At 31.1% G+C, this 10945-nt stretch overlaps 1 protein-coding gene across 2 annotated transcripts; it reads right to left on the reverse strand.

The window, feature by feature from the left end:
- Positions 1-145: 145 nt before the first annotated feature.
- Positions 146-10386, reverse strand: LOC133313826 (protein NRT1/ PTR FAMILY 5.2-like). 2 transcript variants are annotated; one of them, XR_009751860.1, is made up of 6 exons: positions 10067-10386; positions 7057-7274; positions 2587-3152; positions 1434-2476; positions 849-1017; positions 146-242 (listed from the first exon to the last, which is right to left on the reverse strand). XR_009751860.1 is itself a non-coding variant. In XM_061515228.1 (4 exons), the coding sequence occupies exons 1-4, from the start codon at positions 10188-10190 to the stop codon at positions 1603-1605; spliced, it is 1782 nt and encodes a 593-aa protein (XP_061371212.1). In that variant the 5' UTR covers positions 10191-10386; the 3' UTR covers positions 1319-1602. The 2 variants fall into 2 exon arrangements, 1 of the variants encoding a protein (XP_061371212.1); XM_061515228.1 differs by lacking the exons at positions 146-242; positions 849-1017 and having other exon boundaries at positions 1319-2476.
- Positions 10387-10945: the final 559 nt, after the last annotated feature.

A 10945-nucleotide genomic window follows, 5' to 3' on the forward strand; every position in this document is an offset into this window, starting at 1 on the left:
TAACAACATATTCAAATCCTCTTAGTTTTCTATAAGTAAGCATCTCTAAGATCATTATATGCATTGCTCTAACAAAATTGACAATGAAACATCACAAAAAAGGGAATCACAAGACAACTATAATACAAGCCACATGAAGAATGAGCACCATAGAGTGAGTTAAACTGAGGCACAGGCATACGTTGCAAGCATGATGACTGAGCCTTCACTCTCACTAACTCCAAATAATATAGTAATTGTACCTGGAAGATACATAAAACAAGTATGATCCCAACATTAAACAAGTAGGCTCAAATTTTAGTGGCAACTAAAAAGGGAAAAGTAATATCAATATAATGAGGAACCAAAATGGCAGAAAAGCGAAGCAATTTTGTTAAGAAATGCCTTTTTGCAGCTTGTGAGTATCTAACTTCCACTATGTAACAATGGAACTCTGGTAAAATGAATGTCTTTCTAATGTATATGTTATTTGTGGCTCGACTTTTGTGGAGGTTCATAATTAACCGTGGACTTACCCACACATTAGTAAGGCTTTTAAGTGAATGAACATAATAGCACCGCAGGACAATATTTAAGTATCTCATGCTGTCAGAAGCATTCAAATCAAGCACAGCTAATTATCATTTCCCTCACTTATAGCAAGTATTTTCAACTTGATATGTTTTTTTCTCCAGCATGGAAGATCAAGAATATGGAGCCAGAAATTGCAGAGGATATCACATCTTCAAGTAATCATACCTTTTGGGATGACAAAAACATTCAGTTGTTCTTGCCTTTTTCTTTCAAATTCGGTAAAAGATACTACTAAGTACTAAAGACTAGAATTCTTCTGGAACTAATATACTTACCAATGTTCGAATCCAGGAAATAGCTTCTTTGCAATTATGCAAGGGTAATGCTGCGTACAAGGATTACCTCCACCCCACACTCGCTGATCGGGTTTAACGGGGAGATTTTTCTTTTTATTGCAGGTGGAAGGGAAAATTGAAGAAGTAACACAAACTGATATAATGGATCCTGGTGGACAAAGCCAAAATAGACCGAATTTAGTGTACATCTGAAATTTCACCCGAACCCTTACTCAGAAAAAAGTCCTTCTATACGTTAATTTCTACAAAACAGAATTTACAAAACAAAAATAAGCACCCTTTTTCACAAAACCAGTTTCTCAAAGTTTTTTATTTTTCCGGAACAAGATTTTCCAACTGCCTGAATTTAGTTTAACAGTTAAATTAGTACTAAACTTTCCAATCTTTGTAACATCTGATTTCCCACCATACTTTCTTCATATTATAGCAGTTTGTATAGAGCAATGAAAATAAAAATCTAACCTGACAGATTTTTTTTCCATCAACCTTTTATTTTACAATTTCCTGATAAAAAAGCTGCATTGGCCTAAAAGGATTAAAAACGAAAAAAGGAAAAAAAAACACCTTCAAAGAGGTTACATTCCTTTCGAGACGCGCGTGCCATTTCTCAACAGCCGCACAGGATAAGGAAAAATGATCACGCGCTAATCCAAGTACCAAAACCTATATATTATAAATATAGTTCTTTGGCAATCCAAAGTTCTAAGTATAGCAGTTTTGAAATTCATATATCCTAATCTTCTTCCGTTAGATAAGACTCTTTCTTTTCCTTCAGTTCTTTTGCTAGCACTTCTATGGAATCTGAAACTTCAGCCTTATATACATAGAATCTTGAGACAATCACGAAGAAGATGAGGTTCAGGAAGTTTAGTACTGCGAAGAATGCATAGTAGTAATCAAGACGAGAATCATTGAGATTGTTCAAAATCCACCCTTTGTGACCATGTTCCTTAGTGATGTGTGATACGGTTGTGAGAAGAAAGGAACTTATGAAATTGCCAAAGGCTAAGGTAGTTGAGGAATATGAAGTCCCAAGGCTCTTCATGTTTTCTGGTGCCTGGTCATAGAAAAACTCAATTTTTGCAACCTCTAAGAAAGCATCAGCTGTTCCCATAATTATAAACTGAGGAAGCAAAATGAATATGCTCAAAGGAACCTGTCCTCCACTTTCAACCAACCCATGTTCTCTTGCCACTCTAAGTCTATAACTTTCAGTACCAGATGCAATTATCATAATCATTGTGTGAATTACAAGACCAATTCCCATTCTTTGAAGAAGTGTAATCCCTCTGGGGTTCTTGGTAAACCTCTGCATAATCTTGACAAAGAAACGGTCATAGAGCACAACACAGATAAGCAAGGACAAAGTAACAAATGCAGCTAAACTTGCTGCGGGAATTTTGAAGCTCCCAATGTGTCTGTCAAGGGTAGTTCCTTGCTTTACAAAAAGGGTATTTATCTGAGCCATCATTGTACTAGGAACAAATGTAGCAACCAAGATGGGAATCATCCTTAGCATTTGTTTTGTCTCCTCTACTTGGGTAACAGTGCATAGCATCCATGGACTAGTACTTGAATCTGTTTTGACACAGGCCTTGTCGAGGAACCTGCATATATATATATATAAATACATGTATATGTTTTTACAAACACATGATAATTGCATAGTAAAACTACAAACATCAAGTGGAGTAGAAAGTAGAATAGAATTTTATACCTCAATGTTGGAGTGCTATCAATTCTGTAACTGCCTTTCTTTGCATACCCTTCCATATCAAGTTCAAATAATTCTTTAGGGTCACGAGGAATAGGCACTTCCCATTTCCTTAAAGCAGCAACTATGACCCTAGCCATTCTAGTGAAGGTACTCCCTGCAGGCAATTTGTGTCTATAGAAGGGTGTGCCTGCCAAGAATATCATGATTGATACTGCAAGACCAAGAGTTGGAAGAGCATACCCAAGAGTCCATCCCACATTATCTTGGATATACACTAGAACAGTGTTTGCAAAGAGGGTTCCAAAGAAGATGCTGAACATCCACCAATTGAAGAAGGAGAGCTTATGTGACTTCTCTTTAGGGTGAAAATCATCAAATTGGTCAGCTCCAATGGTGGAGATGTTGGGCTTAGTTCCACCAGTTCCCACAGCTAGAGTGTAAAGTGCACCATAGAACACAGCTAGCTGTAGCGTGGAGGCTTTCTTGCATTTTGTCACATCCGCTACAGAGCATTGAGGTGGCTTTAGGCTAGGAAGGGACACTGCTAGTGTAAGCAGAGACATACCCTGCCAGAGAATTAACATGACAATTCTTTTTAAACACGAAACAGTTTGCATAACCATGAATTTCTTGTCCAACAAGTTATCGAACCGATTAAGATTATGGAAGTAATAAAATCTATTTTACATTGGTCTAACTGTGTCTTTAATATCTCTACCTGGATAACTGTGTTATGAGGTTATTCTACAATGCCTTTTTCTGTATGCATATAAAAATTGTGAAGTTGGTTAGAGGTAAAGAACAAAAATTGGGGAGGAAAACTCAACCCAAATATATAGTTTAAGGAAGATTATTGCAAGCAAGTAAAGCATAGGAGCTCCCTTCTCATGAATTCCAATCCTCGAGATGCTAAATTGTCTTTTCGTTTAAGAAGAAACAAAAACAAATGAGTCAAAACCCGTGGACTCCTTACCCTAATTCATTATCTTATAAATAATCATATTAATTAAATTCCAATTTATTATCAATGTAACTAGTTTATTACTATAATGTATCATATACTACCACATGATAAAGGACATTGAAATTTGAACATACAGTAATTAAACCAGTCATGACAGGATTGATTTCGATGTGGATAACTACATAATGTATAAATTCCCAACACCACACTCCCCCAAAAAAAGGAAATGAATTATAAGATACACAACACTGGTTGAAATGAATTTAGTTGTATAGATTTTTATTTTTATTTTTATTTTATTTTATTTTTTAAAAAGTTCATCCCGATATATCAGTTGATTTGTCGAGTATGTGAAAAATAGAAGATTAGAATGAAAATTATATCATAATTACTTGGAACGATAAATATATAGAAAGTATATAAAAAACAGGTATCCCATTTTCACTTTATTCTATTATTCAACTTCTAAACGTTGCCCAAGTAATTTTACTTTAACTTGGGAAGTCTGAATAGACAATTTTGTTTCTGCTATTAGATTCTTCTATACAACTTGCTACCTGTCCTTATTGTGCTTGAACCCATTAGGTCCACACACGCACCATGTTCCTACCTTGAAATTTTTATTGCATGTAAGGACAAAAACATGCTAACCTGTAATTGGACCTTAGAAGTTAGAACCATATTTTGGCTGCAGGAACATTCAACCATGAAAAGCGCGGTCCACTAAGGATTCCTTATTGTGAACACAAACTGACCGTGACACTTTCCTACTACCTTAGTGTCTTTTTCTGAGACAGCACTGTCACGGGTCAAATTTCAATACTTTCGCTATATTTATAAAAAAATATCTATTATTTTAAAGAATATAAAATTATATCATTTTAAATGAGACAAAGAAATAGATAATAAAAAAAAAATGGATGGAAAAAAATTTAAAGATAAGTCTCACCTCTCTGTAAGAGTAAAAAGATACAATAAGTGTCATTTAAAATGACAAACAACTTTTTCCCCTATTTATATCGGCAAATTCTATTTAAATTCTGCCAAAGACATACCTTTTCTAGAAATCATAATTAAAAAAAATTCAATTCTAATCTATTGTGAGTGTTATATATTATTAGATTTAATAAATAATTTAATTACAATAAGATATCAAACTTTTCAACTAATGATCAACAAATGATAATAAAAATAACATAAAAAAGTAATACAACAATAAATTAAAATGAAATTTATGGAATGACTTTCGATTTTTTTAATAAAAAGGAAAAATATATAATTATCTATAAGCATTACTCCTGCGCATTTTTTACATGATATTTATTATAAAATTATCAATTAATAAATATTTCACAACTCATCTTAATACTTATTAAAATAATATAACAACTCTCATAATTGATCCACCCTAAAAAGTCAAGGTTATGTTCCATATGATCACGGGGTATGGTTCGAGATTCTTTTGTTTGTCTTGTATCACCAATTAGTGCATTATTGGTCCACCGATAGCTACTTTAGACTTATCCTAATAGCAATATTACAGTCAAAAAGGTTGGAAATTCTTCAATACAGAAAGGTTGAAAGTGTTACCCTACTGCTTACCCAAAAAAAAAAAAAAAAAGTGTTACCCTACTAGCTTTAGGTGGTTGGTTATTTAATGACAGATTTTTGTGCACATTAATCAGCAATGGACATATACTATATGATAGGACGTGGAAGTTCAACATTCTAAACCATTTTAATTAATCTAGTGCATAAATTACATTATGCGCTCTGTATAAGAACTTTTCTTATTAATTTATATGAGACTCCATTTAATAAAAGAATGGTCTTTATTTATAAAAGGAATAAAGTTTATGATAGCTACATATTATATATATACAAACAAACAAGCATTATGAAAAAAAAAATGTAGACTTCTGGAACATTTATATAATGCATTAAATTTTGATTAAGTAAATAAGTTTTACATTTATATTTAATTATTTATTCTTATATAATTTGATAAATTTGACATTTTACATAATTGTTAATATAAGTAATTTGATGTTTCTTAAGAAATAAAATTATTTCCTATTCACACATAAAATTATGTGAAGCTCATGTGAGATCATGTGTAGAGAAAAAAAAGAAAAAAAATTATACTTATATACTTTTAAGTGAATAAGAGATAAAATTAATTATCTCCTACTATACGAGAGATATTGAATTCATAAATTTATTAATAAAGCATTATTATAAAGTTGAAAGATATTATAAAAAATAATTGATAATACAGAAAAATTAAACTCACAATAATTAGTGAGAAAAGTGTGTGTCCTTTTAAATGATACAAATTTAGATCTTTTTAAGAAAGAGACACAAAAAGATATGAATCCCACTAAAAAATAAAGAAAAAAAATATAAATATCACTTTTTTATATCTATTTCTCTCTTAAAATGAGATAAATTTATGTCATTTAAAATAATATACATTATATTCGTTTCACCGTCAAATTAATAGAATCATTATCGTGGTCAAAATATGCCGACTTAAAAGGTTAAGATCAAAGTCTATATAATCATTATATTTATTTATTCAAAACTAGGGTACATGGACCAAAGATTTTGGCTAATCTTGTCCCTCCCTGTCTAACACGTGGGAGTTAGGAGTTGAAATGCACTGACAGTGGTTGGAACGGTTTGACTTTAAGAAATAAAGTTCACACCCGTTTTATAAGAAAAATATCAAAACTTGTTCTCATTTCGTCCAAACTCATAAATATTTTTAAATTCATACAATAAATGTCTTTATCCTGACTAAAAGTAATTAGCTATCTCATATAAATATAAAATTAAAACAAAAACCAAAATAATATAATTTATTAATAACAAAATTAAATGTAAGATATATGATGCGGCAAACCGAATTAATCTCAAACTCACGCTCACCCATGTGGGACGGGGCAAGGTAAGGGGCACTCGAGGGTGGTGGATAAGGCCTATCTGGACATTCTAGATGTTCTCATTTGCTGACTAAATCCAATGCAAGGATCTAATTATTTGTGGCAAATTGTTTTAAAATTGTTATTAAGAAAATAACAATAATACGAGAAGTCAAACTGTTTGACTGATGTATCAACGAATTATTAGATGGTTACCTATATAAATAAAAGGTTAGATTTGACAAAGTTTCAATACAATAGAGGTGAATCCTATCTCTGTGTTTTATTTCTCTTATATATTTATAGATTCTATTTATATTTTATTTTTATTATATGAAATAATATTTTTTCTATAATAAGAAAATAATTTTCCATAAATAAATTGGGGAAAACAACTCTTCAATTGTTTTCCTCTTAATTGAAATTCCCAACTTCTCTTTTTACATGGTCTCCACTTTTTATTTTTCTATATTACAGGTGATAAGTTAAATTACATTAAAAATGAGTGAATTAAAAAATTCTTATGAGGAAAATTTTCATAAAAAGAAAGTTATAGAAATAGTATGGTATTGACAGACTTACCGAGAGATAAATGGTAGAGGCAATGACAAATGTCCAATAGCGGCCTAAGTGAGCGTCAGCAACGTAGGCACCTAATATGGGTGTAATCCAAATGGTGCCAACCCAATTAGTGACATTATTTGCAGAGGTTACTGTGCCTTGGTGAAGCTTTTTTGTCAGATACAGGATCAAATTTGATGATATCCCATAATAAGCCATCCTTTCGAATATCTCGTACACTGCAGTATATCCATGTATTCAACCAAAACAAATCAACGCTTCCGTCAAAAAGGTTTGTATAATATAAAATAATAAAAATTAATTCACTTAATAATTTAAACTTTTTTGTCGATTTTTTACACGTCATGTATATTAATGACATTGAAGCTCTTTAACTGTTGACTTAGACATGAAGCGGTTGTGCGCTTTTTTTTTTTTTTGGTTACAGAAGCGGTTATGTTTTGATATGCGGTTTGTGTAGGCTAGGATAAAATCTGTTATATATATATATATATATATATATATATATATACACGAGGTAGGATACTTTGACACCAGTGTCAAATTTAAAATTTGACACCTCATCTGAGAGCCATTAGATCAAAAAATGACTCTGATTTGTAAGCATGTGACACCATTGATCTTTTTTGATCTAATGGCTCTCAGATGAGGTGTCAAACTTCAAATTTGACACTAGTGTCAAAGGATCCTACCTATATATATATATATATATATAAGGAGGGATCTTTTGACTAGACTGATAACTCTTACTCCTCATCTCAACCATTGGTTTCTGTCCATCTAACTGTTATCTATCTCAACCGATGAACGGAAATCAACGGTTGAGATGAGGAGTAAGAATTGTAAGTCTTACTCTAGAGTCAAAAGATCTCTCTCCTATATATATATATATATCGGCTTATAAAGAAATATAAAGAAAACGACGTAGTTTTAGGGTGGCCGGAGATAAACTTATCTCAAGTTGCCGGAAAAATATTTTTTCCTATATATATATATATATATATATATATATATATATATTTGTCTCATGCAACATATAACAAACATGTATGATCCACTTTGAAGAAGAGAGAGAAACAAAAAAGGTGGATTTCATCCATTTTTTGTGTATTGCATGAAACAAATTGTCTTATGTAACATAAGAAACACATTTCCTATATAGGAATCTATTAATCTCATGTTGCATAAGATAATTATCTCATGTAAAAAAATAATGTGGACTCCACTACTTTGTCTCTGTTGCATAAGATAATTATCTCATGTAACATGAGATAATTATTTCCCTATCTTATAATATATAAGTTTAATGTTTGTCTTTTTAAAGAACATAAAATTATATTATTTTAAGTGAGAAAAAATCATAAGCAACGAAAATTATAAGAAAAAAAGTGAATGATTTTTAAAAAATTTAAAATTTAAATAAAAAATACTATATTATTCTTTTGTTTGTCTTAAAATCACACAATTACATATAATTTAAAAGAACATTTTGTCATAATATATTTTAAAAACATGTATCGGTGACAATTCAATTTGAAGCCTTTAGTCAATTAGAAATTTAAAATAAGATCTTCACTATCACTGAATAATAATAATAATAATAATAATAATAATAATAATAAATCTTTTTGTGTACTTCTTGCTGTAACAAAAAGCTTTTGCCTTATAAAATAAGAGAAAATATAACTTACAAACTATTGTGGTATATATTTCATGATCCAGAATAAGATATTATTTGTTTTACTTTAAAAAAAAAACGTAAAAAAAATTAAATAAAAAATATTACAACCTGGATTTTGTATCAATTCAGTGTAAATTCATTTCGGATATATTATGCTTAATAAAGTACTTTCACATAATTAATATGATGGTGTATTTAATATTACTTTGTTCAATAAGAATTGATGATATGTCAATATTTCATTAGCTTAAGAAATTCAACCAGTAAGCTTTAATAAGACAAAACAATTAAAACTAATCTAATGATTGAAAAATCATAAAAATGTTTTTACAGTTATTACTGCAGATAAATTATCTGCATTTATTCTCAAAATAATATTGTTTTGGTGTTAAAATATTAAAAAATTATAATTATAAATACTATTATAATTTAAAAATAAATTAAAATTATAAAAATATTTTGATTTTTATCTGAAAACGACGTCGTTTTGGGCTGATTGCAATCATTTTAAATGTTTAAGTATGTGAGAAAAGTGAGTTACAAAGTGTGGGAGTAATTCATATATATATTTCTAGGGAAAAACTTTTCTTATGTTACATAAGATACATTTTATCTCCTACACACCATTCGATAACTGTGCCACCTTTTTCTTTTCTTTTCTTTTCTTTTTTCAGGTGGTGGAGCCCACAAATTTATCTCTGTGACATGAGATAACTATCTCCTTTAACATGAGATTAATAAAACCCATATTTCTATGATGCGCATCAAACAAATTAAAGAAAATATGTATGCAAGGACTGAATTAGCAGGCACCATCATATGCTGCCCAGTTTAGCAAGGGGGAAAATTGCACCATGAATTTCAGAAATTTACTCCTCAGTTAATTAATACTAAGTGCAGGATGAAGGTTGAAAGTAAAGCAAGAAATAAAAACCATTTTTTTTTTTCCTCATCAACATCTTGCAGTTGCAGAGAGCTGCAGAATACGAATAGTCGAAGAAGAAAGTTTTGAGAAACGACGAATAGTTACAGATCAAAACATATATCTTAAAATTGTGGTATAGTTTTGAAAACGTGTGCTAACATGACAAAATATATGAGACTGGCACAAAGCAGAAGGGGCAGGATCAATTATGCATAGTAAGTTAACCACATCCTAGGAGACGGGGCAAACAAAGAACAATGTCTATTTAAGGGTCTAATAAGCAAAGGGAACTAATTAAAAATCAAGTGCTTTTTGTTATCAACCTTCCACACGTTTCAAAGAAGAACTTCACAGTAGAGTAATTAGAGTATGAAAATTATAAAATAAAAAGAGAAAGAGATTACCAACTACAAAGGAGCAAGCTTTCCAACCACCACTTTTGGATCTAAGAATAGGTTTCCCCTTAAGATTCACGGTTCCATCTTGTGTGTATTCCTCACTAACGACCCTTCCCTCTTCCACAGTCATATTTATCTTTTGTTTACTCAACAACAGCACAAACCTCTCTCTCCCTTTCTCTCTTTTCCTTTTTCCCCTTTACCCTTTTGATCCCTTAGATGGAAACAAGGAATATCAAGAAGGGTTTTCCCTCTCTGAGATGAGAATGAGAGAACTCTATCTCCTACTATGCTTTGATCTCTTTGAAGAAACTAACTTAGCATTTATAGACCTCACCTTGTGGATACACACACTTCTAGTCGACATGGTTCCGTGATCATTACCATTATGCCATCAACTGTTGGCTTTTGATTTTTGCTTTTTATTTATTAAATTAAGATTTCTTATATTATAGTAGATAAAATTTATTTCTTATATACACATAAAAGTATGTGATGTTTAATTTTTTGTTTTCTTTTATCCTCACATGACCCCACATAGGTGTCGCTACAAGATCCCGTGCATCTAAGTGGTCAAGAAGTACCCAAGAAAGATGTTTTTAGATACTTAGCTTCATTTTGCAAAAAGGTGGAGAGATTGATGAGGATGTAAATTATAAAATCAAAGCAGGGTGGATGAAATGGCGTAGTGCATCTGAGTTTTTGTGTGACCGCAAAACCCCCTTTAAGTTAAAAGAAAAATTCTATAGAACAACAGTAAGACTTCCAATGTTATATGGAGCTGAATGCTGGCCAGCACATAGGCAACATGAGCGTAAAATGGGAGTAGCAAAGATAATGAGGATGTTAAGGTGAATGTGTGGTTATACGAGGATGGATAAGATA

The sequence above is a fragment of the Gastrolobium bilobum genome, unplaced genomic scaffold, assembly GCF_033153095.1.
Source record: "Gastrolobium bilobum isolate Gb01-03AN ecotype WA unplaced genomic scaffold, APGP_CSIRO_Gbil_v1 utg11969, whole genome shotgun sequence".
Classification (NCBI taxonomy): Eukaryota; Viridiplantae; Streptophyta; class Magnoliopsida; order Fabales; family Fabaceae; genus Gastrolobium; species Gastrolobium bilobum.